Source organism: Rhincodon typus, chromosome 29 (genome assembly GCF_021869965.1).
Source record: "Rhincodon typus isolate 14 chromosome 29, sRhiTyp1.1, whole genome shotgun sequence".
NCBI lineage: Eukaryota > Metazoa > Chordata > Chondrichthyes > Orectolobiformes > Rhincodontidae > Rhincodon > Rhincodon typus.
The window spans coordinates 39,788,033-39,807,898 of NC_063360.1; the positions used below are offsets into that span (position 1 = coordinate 39,788,033).

Consider the following 19,866-nt stretch of genomic DNA (forward strand, 5'->3'; position numbering starts at 1 on the left):
GAATAGTTTAGGTTAGATGGGCTTCAGATTGGTTTCACAGGTCGGCGTAACATCGAGGGCCAAAGGGCCTGTACTGCGTTGTAATGTTCTATGTTCTAGATTGGGATTATACTTTTTGGAATTAAGAAGAATGAGGCGGGATCTTACAGCAACTCATAAAATAATGAAGGGAACAGATAAGAAAGAAGCAGGGTGGTTGTTTCCTTTGGTGGGTGAAACCGGAACTAGGGGCATAGCCTCAAAATAAGGGGAGCAGATTTAGGACTGAGTTGAGGAACTTATTCACCCAAAGGGTTGTGAATTTGTGGAATTCCCTGTCCAGTGAAGCGGTTAAGGTTACCTTGTTCAATGTTTTTAAGGTGAGATAGATTTTTGACTAGTGAAGGAATTAAAGGTTATGGTGACCGGACAGGTAAATGGAGCTGAGTGCACAAAAAGATCAGCCATGATCTTATTGAATGGTGGAGCAGACTTGAGGGGCCAGATAGCCCACTCCTGCTCCTATTTCTTATTTTCTTACATCTACTACTTAAAAAGAAACAATTTAGTCTAATTTAGAAAATATACAATGGTATAATCATACAGTAACAACATAGAGGAGTCATTGTATCAAGTTATTGTTGTGTGTCAGTGGTGTCTTCAGCAAAATGAACTTACTGGTTTGCATCTCTTTCATTTTTGTGAATGCTGATCCAATTCAACAAAACATCATAGAACGGGGTTAATCATAGAATGCTACCACAGTGTGGAAGCAGGCCATTCAGCCCATCGAGTCCACACCAACCGTCCAAAGAACAGTCCATCCAGGCCTATTCCTCTATCCTTGCAATCCTGCATTTTCCATCACCTAGTCAGCACATCTCTGGACATTATGGGCGATTTAACATAGCTAATCCACTTAATCTGCACATCATAGGACTGTGGGAGGAAACTGGAGTAAACAGAAGAAACCCACACAGACATGGGGAGAATGTGCAAACTCCACACAGACAGTCACCCAAGGATGGAATCAAACCCGGGTCCCTACTGCTGTTAAAAGTGGGAGTCAGCTGAGGCCAGGGTTAACTGGAGGGAAGCATCAGTAGCAGGCTACAGAGTAAGAGGACAGGGTGGGCAGAAATGGATGCAGACAACAGTCACCTGGTAGTGAGCACCAGCTGACTCTCTGCCAGCTCTGGCTGGTGATACATGCAGGGTTCTGGCTGCAGCCATCTTCGGCTGTGTGCCAAACATTGTGGTCACCCTGGGGCTGAGCACGAGTGCCCTCCCTCTCAGCCCCTCCACTGCCAACACCAGTGACTGGGCTGGAGGTTAGATACAGAGATATACTCCTTCGACTCATTTAAACTGAAAGTAAAGCTCCCTCAACACAGCCGCATCAAACACGCCGAGGACAGGAACAGAACTGAGTTAGATGCCGAGTAAAGCTCTTTCTACTCTTTTAAACTAAAGTGAAGCTTCCTCTACACACCCAGGAAAGTGACAGCATGTGATTAGATATGAGTAAACCTCCCTCTACTCTTTTAAACTGAGGGTAAGGCTCTTTCTGCTCTTTTAAACCGAAAATAAAGCTACCTCTACATTGACGCATCAACTACTCCCAGGACAGGGACAGGATGGGATTCAATACAGAGTGAAGCTTCCTTTACACTGTCCCCCATCAAACAAATCAAGGGCACGGACAGCATGGTCAGAAGTTAGAAATGAATTGAACATCCTTTATTGTCACGTGTAGTCAATATAAAATACAATGAAAAGTGTGTACCATCCCTGTGCATAAAGAATAAAATAGTAAAACAGAACTTAAACAGAGTCCAAACTTTCCTTCTCCACTGCTACAGCATGCCGCTGTCAGTCCTGCTCCCAACTGCACCCCCCCAACACCGTGCCACCGAGAATGCCCTGCTCTAGGTTCCCCCCCACTTCCCCCGACACCGTGCCACCGCGAATGCCCCGCTCCAGGCTCCCCTGACACCGTGCCACCGAGAATGCCCTGCTCCCAGCTTCCACCACCCCCTCCCCCACTCCCCACCCCCACCAACACCGTGCCACAGAATAAAGCTTTCTCAACTCTTTTAGAAAGGTAAGGATTCCCCTATTATTTTAAACTAATGGTAAAGCTCCTTCCATTCTTTTAATCTGAAAATAAAGCTTCCTCTGTGCTTTAAAACTTAAAATAAAGCTCCTTTTAAACTGTCCCATCAAAAAGTCCAAGACAGGAACAGCACAGATTGAGACAACTGGAAAGGTCAGCATGGGGTTGGGATTAGAGTAAAGTTCCCCATACTCTTTAAACTGAAAGCAGAACTCCTCAAATACTCCCACGACAGGGAAAGCACGGGGGAAGGCACAGTGTAAAGACCCCTTTGCTCTTTTAAACTGAAAGTAAGCTTAAAGTAAATCAACCCTCTACACTGTCCCTACCAAACATTCCCAGGACGGGGACAGCACAGACAGGGACATCACAGGATTAGATGCAGTGTAAAGCTCCCTCCAAACTGTCCCAGGGCTGATCTTTTCAATGCTGTCTTCAAAAAGTAGAACAAAGTTCAGGATCTCTTCCAGCAATAAATAATCAAAATCAGTCGTGTTTTGTTTATCATTCTTCCCACTCTTTACTGAAATGGAAGTCTGAAATGCAAGTTTGCAGCTGGTCACAATCATCCTTGCTGCATCTCTTTTCCACTTCTAGTCTCTCCTTAAAGAGAAATGAAAAGTTTATGATGTCCTCTTGTGGTCCCAGATATGGAGTTTCTTCAATGAAGACTGATTCACAGTGCATTGTATCAATTTGAATAAATAAGATTTAGAGCCTTTCAATTTAAAGAAGAACAATGCTGATTTAAATTGACAGACAAAGAATAGGTGATCTCTCTCCCATTATGTCAAAATGTGGCATGCATCTGCCTTTTAACTTCAAAGAGTGAAATACCTCCTGCACCATGAAGGTGAACAGAAAATTACTTGAAAATTGCAGGCTTCAGCCATGGAGCCTCAGAAGGAATAGACATTACTGTTCCTTCATTCATTTAATTATTTGTATTCTTGCCATTAACCTATCTGAATACCAGATCAAATCCTGTTGTGGATCCATCACTTTCCCTAAGTAGGATAAACTTGTTCTTCAGTGTCACCCACCTCTTGGACAGTTAATGATTGGAGTGGCCTGGTCTTCATGTTTTTGTTCTGCAGATGGAAGCTGTAGCAAATCATCCTGAAGTAGCCTCTCTTGTGGCATGCTTCAGACTCAGCCTCAAAGGCTTGGCAGCAGCAAAGTATTTTACCACCAGACTGCACACATGAAGCAACAGTGATGATGGTGCCTTTTTCCCATTGAGTCTGTTTTCTTACTCTCACATTTGAAACTCAACCTCTGATGAGCTAGACTGAGTCAGATTCAGTGGTCTGGCCTCAAGAAGTCTCTAGGTTCTGTTGAATGAACAATTTGTTTGTAAATTTCAGCCTGTCCTGTGAACTGCACTGATTTTGCAAATGTAAGGTCATCTTTGGGCAGCATAAATTCTGATAAAGCTTCATCAGGTACCAGCACTATGATGTGGCCTCTCAATGTTTCATATTAATAATTATCAATGCAAAGATGCAAGTTATTTATAAAAGAATTAATATTCCTCCTGGGCTCCTGGTTGCATGATTGAACTTTGAATGATCTATTACAGGATTCAGGTAAATGAAAATAAGAATCAAAGGCCTTCATGACTTCTTCATATTTGCTGGTTTCTTCTTCATCCCCTGCCTAGTCAGAATGGCATTTGTGCTGTGGCCTTCTGCGTTTGGTGTTCCATGAACCCAATCCTCGTTGTGTTCTCGCTGAGTGCAGCAGTGGTCCAGTATTGATTGAAGCAGCAATATCAATTGATCCAATGTGTGACTTAGTTGAGACCTTCATGATGGCTGGTGCTCAGGAAGGGATAAGGATTTCTCCTTCATTCTACATACTTGTAGTTGGCGATTGTGGATCTCTGGTGATGATTACTGCAGTGGGTAGTTTCTCAAGGGTGATGTGCCGGACCAATGGCTTTCCACTTTCCTGCATTGGCTGGTGTCCTCGGCATTGGACCACAGATCACTGCCTCCATGACTAGGCTTTGAGTGATTTTGCCAGATGAGGGCTGGAATCCATGCTAGTGCAAACTCATGAACATTTGCTAACTATTTACACTGTTTACAAGTATTATTCAGCAGGATTCCATTAGAACTTTATTCCCACAGGTCATCACTGAAAATACACTATAGCTATTGGCATCACAGGCATATGCCCTCATGCCTTACCCATGTTTGAACTCATGCCATGACACTTCATGGGCCCAAGAATCAATGTTGATGATGTTCAGTGTCACTGTGTACTATGCCTGCAGTTCTGGTAGGTATGATCTGTTGGTGAGATGGGACATACCCAAGGATGAGGATGCAGCTAACTACAAAAACAAAGAACTGTGGATTCTGGCAATCTGAAACAAAAACAAATTGCTGGAGAAACTGGCTGCGTTTGTGAAGAGAAAGCAGAGCCAATGTTTGAGTCCAGTGACTATTTTTCAGAACCCTTCTGAGGAAGGATCTGTTCTGAAAAGGGGGACTGAACTCGAAATGGTAACTCTGTTTTCTCTCCACGGATGGTCCCGGACCTGCTGAGTTTCTCCAGGAATTTTTGTTTTTGCATGTGATGCAGCTGTTTTGGACAGTAGCTGTAACATGCAATTTAGTGAGTATGACTACGTCAAGCTGTTGCTTGACTGGTCTGTGGAACAGCTCTGCAAGTTTGACATAAGTCTCCATATGTTAGTAAGGAGGACTTTACAGGGCAGGTATGAAGTAAAGGGTTAACCACCCCATTAGTCTCATAAAATCTTCTGCACATGTGTATACGTTACTTGTTACCATTGTTAGACTCTTGTCATGTGATTCTGCTACCAACTCATGTTATTCCAGCCAGTTGGTTTGTCTCTAACACCATCTTACTTTCATTATTTGTAATTATCTCTCTGCCTTAATTAATCAGTTCATAGGTCATCCCTTCACTTGTTATTCAGCCTGTCAACGCTCTGCTAACACTATTTGTACTTATGTGTCGATTCTCTTAATTACCTAGAATTATCTTAATATTATCTCTCTGCCTATATATTCTGTGCCTGTGTGCCCCTCTCTACTTCACTTGACAAAGGAATAGTGCTCCGAAAGCTTGTGATTTTAAATAAACCTTTTGAACTATAACCTGATGTCACATGACTTCTGATTTTGCCCACCCCCGTCCAACAGGAGCACCCCCACATCATGAGTGCCCTAGACAGAGTAGATAGGGAGAAGCTATTCCTGCTTGTGAAAGGAACAAGAACAAGAGGGCGTAGATTTAAAGTGATATTCATAAGAAGCAAGGGTTAAGTGAGAAAATCATTTTCATACATCGAGTAGTTAGAGTATGGTATTCACTGCTTTGAAATTTGACGCAGGTAGGTTTGATTGAAGCATTCAAGAAGGTGTTGGATGATTATTGGAGAGCAACAGTATATAAAGGTATGGGGTAAAAGCGGAGATTGGCAATCGGTAATGATATTTATTTAACGAGGCGATGCAGATTGTGAATGGCCTCCATCTGCACCAAAATAATTCCATGATTCTGTGACTGCAGTAGTTTAAGACAGTTCACCACTACCTTCTCCAGCACATTTAGGAATGGGCAGTAAATACTGGCCTAGCCAGTGATGCCCACATCACATGAAAGAATAAAAAATACATTTTAAACCTCTAAATCGCTAGCTCAGTACCATAACCACTCTGTTGCTCATCAGTAGTGTCCATATTACAGAGGTGGTGGTACTGGACATCTTAAAACGCATGAAGGTAGATAAATCCCCCGGTACCTGATCAGTTGTACCCTAGAACTCTGTGGGAAGCTAGGGAAGTGATTGCTGTGCCCCTTGCTGAGATATTTCTATCATCAATAGCCACAGGTGAGGTGCTGGAAGACTGCAGGCTGGCAAACGTGATGCCACTATTTAAGAAAGTTGGTAAGGAAAAACCAGAGAACTATAGACCGGTGAGCCTGACATTGGTGGTGGGCAAGTTGTTGGAGGGAATCCTGAGGGACAGGATTTACATGTAATTGGAAAGACAAGGAATGATTAGGGATAGTCAATGTGGCTTTGTGTGTGGAAAATTGAGTCTCACTGACTTAATTGAGTTTTTTGAAGAAGTAATGAAGAGGATTGATGAGGGCAGAGTGGTGGATCTATATGGACTTTAGTAAGGTGTTTGACAAGGTTTGGCATGGTAGACTAGTTAGCAAGGTTGGATTTCATGGAATACAGGGAGGACTAACCATCTAGATAAAGAACTGGCTTGAAGTTAGGAGATAGAGGGTGGTGGTGAATGGTTGCTTTTCAGACTGGAGGCCTGTGACCAAAGGTGTATCACAAGGATTGGTGCAAGGTCCACTGCTTTTCGTCTTTTACATAAATGATTTCAATGTGAACATCAGAGGCATGGTTAGTAAGTTTGCAGGTGACACCAGAATTGGAGGTGTAGTGGACAGCGAAGAGGGTGACCTCACAGCACAATGGGACCTTCATCAGATGGACCAATGGGCTGAGAAGTGGCAGATTGAGTTTAATTTAGATAAATGTGAGATGCTGCATTTAGGAAAGTCAAATCAGGGCAGGACTGATACACTTAATGGTAAGGTCCTGGGGAGTGTTGCTAAACAAACAGACCTTGGAGCGCTGGTTCATAGTTCTTTGAAAGTGGAGTCACAGGTAGCCAGGATAGTGAAATAACTGTGTAGGGGCCAGTGTCCCATCACCAAGTCACCCTTTATTTATTAGTGCACAGTACACTGGCTGTGGCCAGCTAGCTTGGAGTTAGTCCTCTATTGAGAAGATTCTAAATCTCCTGGTTATGTCAGTCAGCCAAGGCTTTCCTGATTGGCCCCGGTGATGGCATAGTGGTATTATTGCTGGATTGATAATCCAGAGACCCAGATAACATCCTGGGGACCTGGGTTTGAATCCTGCCATGGCAGATGGTGAATTTGAATTCAATAAATATCTAGAATCAAGAATCTATTGATGACCGTGAATCCATTGCTGATTGTTGGAGGAACCCATCTGGTTCACTAATGTCCTTTAGGGAAGGAAGCTACCACCCTCACCTGGTCTGGCCTACATGTGACACTAGACACATAGCAATGTGGTTGACTCTCAACTGCCCTAAGGGTGTGAATAAATGCCACCTAGCTAGCCATGCCCTTAGCCTGTGAATGAATTAAAAAAAAGGTTAACAACCCCAACCAAGAACTTCATAGTTAATGAGGTCCACCTGGTTCCAATCACTGCAAGGGCATTTGGTATGCTTGCCTTTATTGTTTGGTGCATTGGATGTAGGTGTTGGGAGGTCATGTTGGGACTGTGCACGACATTGGTTAGACTACTTTTGGAATACTGCGTTCAATTCTGGTCTCCCTGCTATAGGAAGGATGTGGTGAAACTTGAAAGGGTTCAGAACATATTTGCAAGGATGTTGCCAAATAGGCTGGATCTATTTTCCCTGGAGCTTTGGAGGTCGAGCGGTAACCTTATAGAAGTTTATAAAATCATGAGGGGCATGGATAGGATGACTAGCCAAAGTCTTTTCCTCAGGGTAGGGGAGTCCAAAACTGGAGGGCATAGGTTTAAGGTGAGAGGGGAAAGATTTAAAAGGAACCCAAGGGATAACTTTTTCATGCAGAGGATGGTGGTGTGTACGGAATGAGCTGCTGGTGGAAGTGGAGGGGGCTGGTACAATTACAGCATTTAAAAGGCATCTATTTTTTCTATTCATTTGTGGGAGGTGGGTGTCGCTCGCTGGCCAGCATTTCTTGCCCATCCCTAGTTGCCCCTTGAGAAGGTGGTGATGAGCTGCCTTCTTGAACCGCTGCAGTCCCCCTGCTGTAAGTTGATCCACAATGCCATTAGAGAGGGAATTCCAGGATTTTGACCCAGCAACAGTGAATGAATTGCAATATATTTCCAAGTCAGGATGGTGAGTGACTTGGAGGGGAACTTGGAGGTGGTGGTGTTCCCATATGTCTGCTGCCCTTGCCCTTCTAGATGGAAGTGGTCATAGGTTTGGAAGGTGCTGTCTGAGAATCTTTGGTGAATTTCTGCAGTGCATCTTGTAGAAATCATCTGGATGGGTATATGAACAGAAGGGTTTAGAGGGATATGGGCCAAATGCAGGCAAATGGGACTAGATTAATTTACAAAATCTGGTCGGCATGGAGGAGTTAGAACGAATGGCTTGTTCCCTATGACTCTGTAATAGGGTTCTACTTCCACATTTATAATCACAGAATATCCATTTCTTTTTGTGTTCTTCACTGTTCCTGTCCAGTCCAATGCTCTGTTCTGCCAGTGAGCTCTTGTTTACTCCAAGGTTGTGAACTGCCTTTAACTTCAGTTAGCTGAGCCATCTTAACCTGAAAATACACAGAAAGAGGGAGTGCTGATGCCAGCCTATTATTTGTTTAATGGATGGAGTGCTCAAAAAAAGTTGTTGTTGAACTGAATATTTTTGCTTTCCATCTTGTAAGTTCAATTGTGTTATTACCTCTTGTTTCATGAGGTAATTGAACTGTGGATGCTGGAGATTTGAAACAAACAAAAATAGAAATTGCTAGAGAAACCAAACAGGTCTGGAAGCATCAGGGCCATTGGAGCCGAAACGTTAACTCAGCTTTCTCTTTACAGATGCAGCCAGACTTGCTGAGTTTCTCCAGCACTTCTTGACTTTAAAAGTGACCATGTTTCTTCTGTTACAAACAATTAATGAGAATGGACATCTCTTCTTGCAGAGTGGAAACAAGGTAGTGCTGTGCTCCATGCCACTGGAGAATTCTTCGATAAAGATTGGCCCTGCCAGGAAGATGAGCTTCAAAGGCAAGATGGCTCGATGTAGCAAAAGGAACCGAAGGAAGGATGGCCAGGAAAGGTCAGGATCACTTGATGTGCAATCTAACTGTACAGAAAGACATAAAACTTACCTCCATCTCTACACGCGCAGGGATTGACCAATAACAGTCAAAGTGAATTTGCAAAAGGCATGTCATCCTAACAAATTTAGTTGAATATTGCTGAGAAATAAAATATCTGGTGAAGCATTTCCAGCACTCATTTCACCAAATGGACATTTCACCAGAAATTCCAAAAGGTGTAGTCGCAGTAGTCCTACCGGGACCATAGAATCATCATTGTAGAATCCCTACAGTGTGGAAGCAGGCCATTCGGTCCATCAAGTCCACACCGACCCTCCGATGAGCACCCATCCCCGAGCCACCACGATCCCCCCCATCCTATCCCTGTAACCCTGCATTTCCCAAGGCTAATCCACCTAGCCTGCACATCCCTGGACATTATGGACAATTTAGCACGACCCATGCATCTAACCTGCACATCTTTGGATTGTGGGAGGAAACTGGAGCACTTGGAGGAAACCCACGCAGACACGGGGAGAACGTGCAAACTCCACACAGACAGTCACCCACGGGTGGAATTGAGCCATGCCATCCCTAATGCCGAAGTTAAAGGAAAACAATGTTTATGCTGTATGAGAGGAAAGTGCTGATTGGTTGACAAATGGACTCTGGTAATGGCATTGCCACAGAGAATGCACTATTTAGACGATGACTGATAGTTAACTGCTGAACGTTGTTTAATTATTAAACCAAGCAGGTTGAGCCTGTTTGGTCAATGCATTTCTCTGAGAAATGGGCTAGAAAATGGCTGTCACCTGAGTTGAAACAGGCAAGGTGTGTGTTTGTGTTCTTTCTGTTTGCCCTGTGTATTGATATAAATTATATTAATATAACTTGCTTATATTTAGCACAATTGCACTACACTGTGAGCCTGACTTTCAATCCAAAACTGTAATTCTTCACAGACTCAGGGTAATCCAGCAAATGTCCAATTGCGGAATGGCATCTAATGTTGGACACTATGTTTTGAGTTTTGGAAGCGTGTGCTGGTTGGGTACAGTCGGTAACTAATGCAACAATTAGATTGTTACAGTCCTCTAGTTTTTGGGATGTATGGCTAACATAGCTGTGCTCACACCGGCTGTAGAGCACAGGCAAAGGAAACCAGTCCTTGCTTGCAAAACTCAAAGCAAGCTTCAATGTTAGATAGGATTCTGTGATTGGACAGCATTTTCTAAATAATGTGGAGTGTGTGTAGAAAAATTGGCGACAGCTAATTTAGGATTGCCAGTCAGGTTCACAGTGAGGCTCTTTTGTGTATAAGGCACTGTATTTTGTAGACAGAAAGGATCTGTATACAAACTGCACTGTTTCGACTCCAGCAGAATAGGAGATAGCCACTCTCTGGCTCATTTCTCAGAGCAATGGTTTGACAAATCAGGGTCAACATGCTGAGTTTAAAATTTAAATAAGTCTGACAGTTAACTATCAGTCATCATTAATCAGTACATTCTCCATGGCAACATCTCTTCCAATCAGAGTACACTTGCGAACCAGTTAGCACTCTTCTCTCATGCAATATAAACATTGGCTTTCTCTTGATTGACTTATCAGTTTGAATTGGAATTCTTGTGAAATGCCCTGATGAGGGCAAGATGAAAATCTTCAATAAAATGTGACTCTTTGCACAATACTCAAATTCTGCACTATGAAATGACTAATGGTGGCTCAGTGGTTAGCACTGCTGCCTCTCAGCGCCAGGGACCCAGGTTCAATTCCACTCACAGGCGACTGTCTGTGTGGAGTTTGCACATTCAACTCGTGTCTGCGTGGGGTTCCTCTGGGTGCTCTGGTTTCCTCCCACAGTCCAAAGACGTGCAGGCTAGGTAGATTGCCCATAGTTTCCAGGGATGTTTACGTTAGGTGGGTTAGACATGGGAAATCAGGGGAAGGGGAATGGGCCTGGGTGGGATGCTCTTTGGAGGGGCGGTATGGACTTGTTGGGCCGAATGGCCTGTTTCCACACTGTACGGATTCTACGATAAATTTAACTGAGTTATTTGAGGAAATAAAGAAATTATACTGAATGTTTTTAATGCAGGTATATAAAAGATGTTTGATAAACTCCCATGTCAGCGGTTTGTACCAAAATGTGGGCACACACTAAGAAATGGGACATGGTGGCATTAGTATGGCATTGTTTAATGGACAGAAAACAAAGACAGTGGTTGATGGAAGTCTGCTGGACTGTGTGGATATTTAGTCTGCTCAACAATTTGGACTTTTGTATGGGTCACTTTGTGAAATTTGCAAATTTGATCAGTTAACTGGAGAGGGCTGTAACTAACTTTAAAAAGAAAAGTGGATAGGATGAAATGTGGATACATATGAATATATGAGTTAGGAATAGGAGGAGGCCATTTGGCCACTTAAGCCTACTCCTCCATTTAATAAGGTCATGGTTGATCTAATTGTAACCTTAACTCTACATTCCTGCCTACCCTCATAACCTTTCACCTCCTTACTTAGCAAAAATCCATTCGCCTCTGTCTTAGAATTATCTGAACACTTTGTTTTCTGGTGCCTTTTGAGGAAGAGAATTCCAAAGGCTCAAGGACCCCATGAGAAAACATTTCTCCTCATCTGTGTCTTAAATGGGTGACCCCCTAATTTTAAATAGTGACCTCGAGTTCTAGATTGCCCCACAAGAGGAAACATCCTTTCACATCCACCCTGTCCTCTCCTAAAGTTGGTGGATTCAGGCCTAGCCTGTCCAACCTTTCCTCATGAGACAGCCCATCCATTCCAGATATTAATTTTGTAAAAATAAAAACTGAAAGAATTGCGGATGTCAGAGACAAAAAGAGAAATTGCTGGAAAAGCTAATTTAGTAAACCTTTTCTGAATTGTTTCGATTGCATTTACATCCTTCCTTAAATGATGGAGAGTAATACTCCAGATACTCTTGTATTTTATTAGTATTCCAAAGGTAATCTCACCAGTGTTCCAAATAAGTGAAGCATAGCCTCCCTATGTTTGTATTCAACCCCACTAAGACATCCAGACCCCACTGCATCTTAGAGCTTTGCAATCTCTCACCACTTAGATAATATGCTTATTTTTATGATCTAACAAACACCTTGTACAGCTGCACTAAGACTTCCCTACTCTTATATTCCAACCCACATGAAATAAGGGCTAACATTCCATTCGCCTTCCTGATTACCTGCTGCACCTGGGTGCTAGCTTTCTGTGTTTGTGCACAAGTTCCCCCAAGTCCCTTTGTGCTGCAGCTTTCTGCAGTTTTCCTCCATTTAAGTAATCTGTTCTTTTATTCTTCCTTCCAAAATGAACAACTTCACATTTTCCCATTATACTCCATTTGCCAACATTTTGGTCACTTACTAAACCTATCGATACCTTTCTGTAAACTGTTTGTATCCTCTTCACAACCTGCCTTTCCACCTAACAATGTGTAGTCTGCAAATTTGGCTACAGTACATTCACTCCTTTCCTCCAAATCATTAATATATATTATAAAAGTTGCAATCCCAGCACTGATCCCTCCGGAACCCACTGGTCACAGATCACCAGTCTGAAAAAGAACCCTCGGGACCGCTTTGCGGAACACCTACATTTGGTTCGCACTAAACAACTGCACCTCCCAGTCGTGGACCATTTCAACTCCCCCTCCCATTCCTCAGATGACATGTCCATCCTGGGTCTCCTGCAGTGCCACAATGATGCCACCCGAAGGTTGCAGGAACAGCACCTCATATTTCGCTTGGGAACCCTGCAGCGCAATGGTATCAATGTGGACTTCACAAGCTTCAAAATCTCCCCTCCCCCAACCGCATCCCAAAACCAGCCCAGCTCATCCCCGCCTCCCTAACCTGTCCTTCCTCCCACCGATCCCCTCCTCCCACCTCAAGCCCCACCCCCATCTCCTACCGACTAACCTCATCCCGCCCCCTTGACCTGTCCGTCTTCCCTGGACCGACCTATCCCCTCCCTACCTGCCCACCTACACTCACCTTTACTGGCTCCATCCCCGCCTCTTTGACCTGTCTGCCTCCTGTCCACCTATCTTCTCCTCTATCCATCTTCTATCCGCCTCCCCCTCTCTCCCTATTTATTTCAGAACCCACTTCCCCTCCCCCATTTCTGAAGAAGGGTCTAGGCCAAAATGTCAGCTTTCCTGCTCCTCTGATGCTGCTTGGCCTGCTGTGTTCATCCATCTCTACACCTTGTTATCTCCTTTATTCTCACTTTCTGTTTACAACATAGAACATAGAACAGTACAGCCCCATACAGGCCCTTCAGCCCACAATGTTGTGCCGAAATTTTACCCTAAGCCTAAGGTCATTTAACCTCCTCCCTTACGTTATACTATCATCCATATGCCTATCTATTAGCCACTTAAATGCCCCTAATGAGGCCGACTCCACTACCCTCTCCGGCAATGCATTTCACGCCCCTACCACTCTCTGATTAAAGAACCTACCTCTGACGTCTCCCCTATATCTACCTCCACTCACTTTAAAACCATGCCCCCTCATAATAGCTACCTCCACCCTCGGAAAAAGTCTCTGGCTGTCCACTCTATCTATACTTCTGATCATTTTGAACACCTCTATCAAGTTGCCTCTCATCCTTTGCAGTTCTAAAGAGAAAAGCCTTAGCTCTCTCAACCTTTCCTCATAAGACCTTCCCTCCATTCCAGGCAACATCCTGGTAAATCTCCTCTGCACCTTTTCCAACGCTTCCACATCTTTCTTGTAATGAGGTGACCAGAACTGGACACAATACTCCAGATGTGGCCAAACCAGGGTTTTGTATACCTGGAGCATAACTTTACAGCTCTTGAACTCAATCCCTCTATTAATGAAAGCTAACCCACCATATGCCTTCTTAACAACTCTATCCACCTGGGTGGCAGCTTTCAGGGAACTGTGGACATGAACCCCAAGATCCCTCTGCTCCTCCACACTGCCAAGAATCTTTCCGTTAACCCTGTATTCTGCTTTCAAGATTTTCCTTCCAAAATGAATCACCTCACACTTTTCAGGGCTAAACTCCATCTGCCACTTCTTAGCCCAGCTCTGCATCCTATCAATTTCCCTTTGTAACCTAGAACAGCCCTCCGCACTATCCACAACTCGACTCACCTTCGTATCATCCGCGAACTTACTAATCCACCCTTCCACTCCTTCATCTAAATCATTTACAAAAATCACAAATAGAAGAGGACCCAGAACAGATCCTTGTGGTACACCACTCGTAACTGAGCACCATGTTGAATATTTTCCGTCCTCTACCACCCGATGTATTCTAAGGGTCAGCCAATTCTGAATCTAATCTGCCACATTTCCCACTATCCCATGCCTCTTTACTTTCTGCATGAGCCTACCATGGGGAACCTTATCAAACGCCTTACTTAAATCCATGTATACCACATTCACTGCTCTACCTTCATCCACGTGTTTGGTCACCTCTTCAAAGAATTCAATAAGGTTTGTGAGGCATGATCTACCCCTCACAAATCCATGCTGACAATCACAAATCAAACTGTGCCTATCCAAGTGATCATAAATCCTATCTTTCAGAGCCCTTTCCAATAATTTGCCCACCACTGAAGTAAAACTAACTGGCCTGTAATTTCCGGGGTTATCCCTATTCCCTTTTTTTGAACAAAGGAATGATGTTTGCCTCTCTCCAATCTTTGGCACTATACCCATGGACAGTGAGGACAAAAAGATCATCGCCAAAGGCCCTCGCTTCCCATTGAATCCTAGGATAAATCCCATCAGGCCCGGACGACTTATCTAACTTCAAGTTCCTCAAAATTCCTAGTGCATCTTCCTTACTAACATCCACCTCCTCTAGCCTACCAGCCTGTTTCACACTGTCCCCTACAACTAGGTCCTTCTCAGTTGTGAATACCGAAGAAAAGTATTCATTAAGGACCTCTCCTATCTCTTTTGGCTCCGTGCACAAATTCCCTTTACATTCCTGTTTCCTGCACATTAGCCAATTCTCTATCCATGCCAATATCCTACCTTCAACACAGTGTTCTCCTATCTTAGACTTAACTTTGTTCCCCTCTATCCACTCTGGTTGGGACTTCCTCAAAAAATTCTAGTAACTTCGACAGACATGATTTCCCATTCATGAAGCCATGCTAACTCTGCTTGATTAGATTGTGATTTCCTAAATGTTCTGCTACTACTTCCTTCATAATTGATTCTAACATTTTTTCCAACAATAGACGTGAAGCTAATCAGCCTATAGTTATATACTTTCTGCCTCCCTCCCTCCCTTTTTGAATAAGGGGGTGACATTGGCAGGTTTCCAATCCTCTGGTACTTCTGCTGAATTCAAGGATTTTTGTAAAATTACAATCAGAGCATTCACCATCTCTTTAACTGCTTCTGTTAGGTTCCTCAGAGTCAGTGTCAGTCAAAGAACTTCTCAAGACATTGCTAATCTTGTCCATCTCTGTGGCCAGTGTTGGTGCTGTTACCCTGATCTTGAGGCTCTTGGACAATGGTAATTTTCTTTAAATAGTACTCACCATGTTGTGAGAAGTTTATTGCTAACTTTTTATGGTGATGTTTCGGGAGCATTGCTATCTGTTCAAAACATTGATGGTGGATTAACTTCTTCATGATAACGTGTACTCAAAGCCAACAAATATAAACCATGGATAACGTGAATGAAATTGCTGAAAGGTTTTACAGAGAGGCATTGAAATCATCACAATTTTAAGGTGAGAGGAGAGAGATTTAAAAAAGACATGGGGGCAATTTTTTACACAGGGTAGTTCACATGTAGAATGAGCTTCCTGAGGAAGTGGCGGATGTGGGTACAATTACAACATTTAAAAGACATTTGGATTAGTACATGAATAAAAAATGTTTGGAGGGATATGGGCCAAGTGCAGGTAGGTGGGATTAGTTTAGTTTGGGAACATGGTCGGCATGGACTGGTTGGACTAAAGGATGTGTTTCCATGCTGTATGACTCTATGACTCTTATGTTATACACTTCTCTGTTTTAAACCTGATCTTTCGCTAAAGTATAAAGTTATATTTTAACAACACTTTCAAGAAACAATAAAGACAACTTGACTCAGCAGCTAGAAATATTCTTGAAATCACCAACTGTGTAGTGAATGTCCAGGAGGGAGCTGGTATCCCAGTTTTCTCTTTACACTTGAGGGAAGTGAATTAGCCAAATTTTACTTTTACTGTTACCAGAAAGAGATCACACTTCAAGAAGATTTCCAAGCAGGCACCAGCGATACGCACGAGCAAAAGCTTCTCATCTGCCTTGCAGCTGTCTCTTTCACCCAGTGAAAGTGTTCCAGGGTCACCAACGCACAGTCTGTCTCCAGGACCAGCAACACCCTGCCCAAGTCCTGCTCCTGAGCTCAATTCAGGTGACAACTAATCATTCCATAAGCTTCTGTACTTGTTTCATGTTGGATTGTGGAGAAAACAGGATTATATTTCTTTTATGATTAAATGCATGATCCTTTTTCATTTTCTATCCATGAGTTGTAAATAACTAAAAGTTCTTACTTAGCCAGTCTGACAACTACTGAGATAGAGTTGCTATTACAATTTTAGTTTTAAAAAGCAGACAAAGAAATAGCTTTGAGAAGGTCTTTAATGAAAATCTGTCTCTCTTTCTTTTAGGGATTAATTCACCTCAGAACATCTCCCCTGGATCAAGTGCTCCAAGCTCACCAGCTGGGAATATCAGACCTTGCACCCTCCACGGACTGGCTGTCAAACCCAATAACCAGCGTTACAAGGCTGGACATCGTAAATCTATCAACAGCATTCCACCTTCCCCTCTGGCATGCACACCATCACCAACACCTCAAGTGGCCATGCCGCACCATTCTCCCTCACCTTTATCATGCTATTCAAAAAATATCCAATCATATCCTTGCAAGATGCTGTCACCTCCAACCACTGTTAGAAATTCAATTCGAGCTCGAACTGGAGATTTCCCACGGTCACCATTACTGAAATGTATGCAATCAGCAGAGAAACTGTCAGCTGCACATGTTACAGATAAGAAACAGTGTGGCTCAGTAAAACAAGCAGAAATATCTCCATGTGAAGGAAGACATGAATTTTTGCAGAAAGAATGTCAAAGTGTAGCTGAGATGGACAAGAACCAAGGGTTAGGTGGCAGGCAGCACTCAGGAGAGAACATATACCATGTTCACACAGGAACTCAGAGGCCAAGGCAGCAGACAGCAGAGCAATGTGACAGGGACCGAGACATAGTCATGTTGAGAAAGCTAAATTGGTCAGAACGTCGTGATTCATTTAAGAAACAAGAAGCAGTTCAGGAAGTGAGTTTTGATGAAGCAGATGTGACATTAACTGCTACTGATCGGCAAAGAATGAGGAAGGAGAGAGTCAGTGGAAGGATAGAGGGAGGAGGTAATGCAGATGTAAACTATTCTCAGCATAAAGCAGCATGGCTCAGGAAAGAGTTCATTTCTGACTCGATGCCTGAAGCAGCTGCAGAATATTCTAGACTTAAAGAGCCCAACAGCTGGAAATCAGTGCCAGACGTTGATGTCTATAAATCAAGGATGGAAAATCCTACAAAGGGAGTAATGGAATGGGAGCGTCAGACAACCAATCCCATTCTGGGTTTGTGTGAAGATCCTTTTGGAGACTTGTCAACAGATAGTACAGAAATCGACAGCTGTAGAAAACAGTGGGCACCAGTTCAGAGGCCGAAGGGAGAGGAATTGCAGTCCGAGATGGAAGCGATAGCCAGATCAACAGGCATGTTGCTCAGTTTTGTACGTTGCCCCCATCAATCAGATTTACTGCAGAGTCAAGAAAAAGCTCAAAGCTGCTTCAGAACAGATGAAAGTGTAACGCAAACTGAGCTAATGTTAGGTGCCTGTGAATCTGGGCATCACAGCAAAAAAGCAGCAACGTGCAGCAGAGGGCATTTGGCATATACAGACACGGAAATTGCACTCAATGTAGACAATAACAACACAATCTCTTCAAACTCGTCAACCAGGAAATCAACAAGAAATCGCAAGAAAGGAAAAGTTAAAAACTGAGCCCTATAGTTAATAGAACAGAACAACGAGAAATCATAAAAGTGAATTTGGACTAAATTGAATCATTTGAGGAGTTGTCAGGGTAGTGAGGCAGAGCTGCTGGAATATGTTTTTAAAACACCTTTTATGAGACTAAAATCCTCAAGTTCAGTTATACAGAAAATCACATTTACTTGGGAAATCATCAAAAATTACTCTCATGGTCACAGGAGAAGATATGTTAGAACAAACCTAGGGACAGGCAACAATGTATTTCTAACAGCAAAACTTTTTAAGGTTTTACAGCAGTGTTTGATACATATAGTAACAGGATGATTGAATGTATCTTCAAGCAACAATGCAACATTTTCAGAACTAAAAAAAATTTAACCTAATTCTCATAAACGAGTGCTACATTTTTCAACATTCAAACCTTGATAAAGCAATTTGCTCATTCAGCTTGGAGACTTCCTCTATTATATAATGTGATCACTTAAACCCCATGTTCACTTGTTGGTAAAATGACAGAGAAGCTGTTTGAGGTCAATCCTTTGTAATGGGTTTCCTGTAAAAACCCATTGATAATCAGAAAAGTTAGCAGGCAGTGCTGAACATTTTATGGCAGAGTTTTCACTATTTCGAATTCTAGTTAAAAGTCCGCCTATGTTCTGACCTTGTTGCTTGTTGAGAAGTGAAATACTGCATTAATAGTTGACATCAATTGTAATTTAGGAGCTTTACTCTGTCTCTAACCCCGTGCTGTACCTGCTCTGGAGTGTTTGATGGGGACAATATAAAGGAAGCTTTACTCTGTCTCTAACCCTGTGCTGAATGTGAATGCTTGATGAAACTAATTAGAGATGCCTTTGCAGAATGCAGCATTTCTTGGTGTGAGTGGATCTGCCGAGCTTGTCATTCATCTTTATGCACAATTTTTGACATCAATCAGTTACCATCTTGTGCGGCCTTGACGTAGTGGATGTCAATAAGTGAACTCCATGGAATTTATTCTATCCCTTGTGGACTGTAACTGTTGCAGTTTGTGTTGTTCAACGATGTCGCTTACCAATGTACTTTAAAAGTCTGACACTGAACCTCAGTCCTTGAACATTTTGCCTTCTGGAATGAGTAAGTACCTTAGTTGTGTGCTAGTTATGAGCTGCTGGGGTTCCAGATTACACGTCTAGGCTAATTATTGTCAATTTTAATCTTCTCTTAATTGTTACAGAAAGACCTGTATCATTGACAGCCTATTGTTGCTCTTGTCCCTGTGGTGATTCAGATGTTATGTATCTTGCGGCTAATGTGAAGAGTTAGATATCCCAGCATGCTAGCTGAGATTCATGATCAGTTGGAAACCTCATAATGTCTGAGTTGACAGGCTGCAAGTTTCCCCAAAAAGATTCCTGTTACAACATCATTAGTCACTGAATTTGACAGAGAAAGTAATTTCTAGGCTTATACTGCAAACTATTCTTGAAACTGAAATGAAATACTGAAGTAAACAAAGATTATTGAAAGTTCCTTTCTTGTGAGTGGTCAAATCCAATATGCTGAATCTGGAGATGTCTGTCAGGAAGGGAAAAGTTCTCTTCCAATTCTCATCCTGCAATTTAAACTGTTCCTCACGTTTGACAAGATGCACCATGACTCTGATTGATTCGGTGAGGAATGAAATACAATTTTAACTAAAGTCGCACTCTGGGTTGTGCATTTTCTTATTGGCTTAATATCTAACTTTTTTTTACTTTCAACATGCTGGATTTTGTTTAATTGTCTCTCTGTAACAGATTTTAATAAAGGATTTTGTCTTCTTAACA

General features: G+C 42.7%; 1 protein-coding gene across 1 annotated transcript in view; it reads left to right on the forward strand.

Moving 5' to 3' along the window:
* The window catches only part of LOC109919089 (microtubule-associated serine/threonine-protein kinase 3-like), a 74,878-nt gene extending 55,012 nt beyond the window's left edge, over positions 1-19,866 (forward strand). The window contains exons 12-14 of the mRNA XM_048613956.1: positions 8,843-8,979; positions 16,221-16,402; positions 16,662-19,866. Coding sequence (XP_048469913.1) covers positions 8,843-8,979; positions 16,221-16,402; positions 16,662-18,067 — 1,725 coding nt within the window. The 3' untranslated portion in view covers positions 18,068-19,866. The remainder of the gene's footprint in view (positions 1-8,842; positions 8,980-16,220; positions 16,403-16,661) is intronic.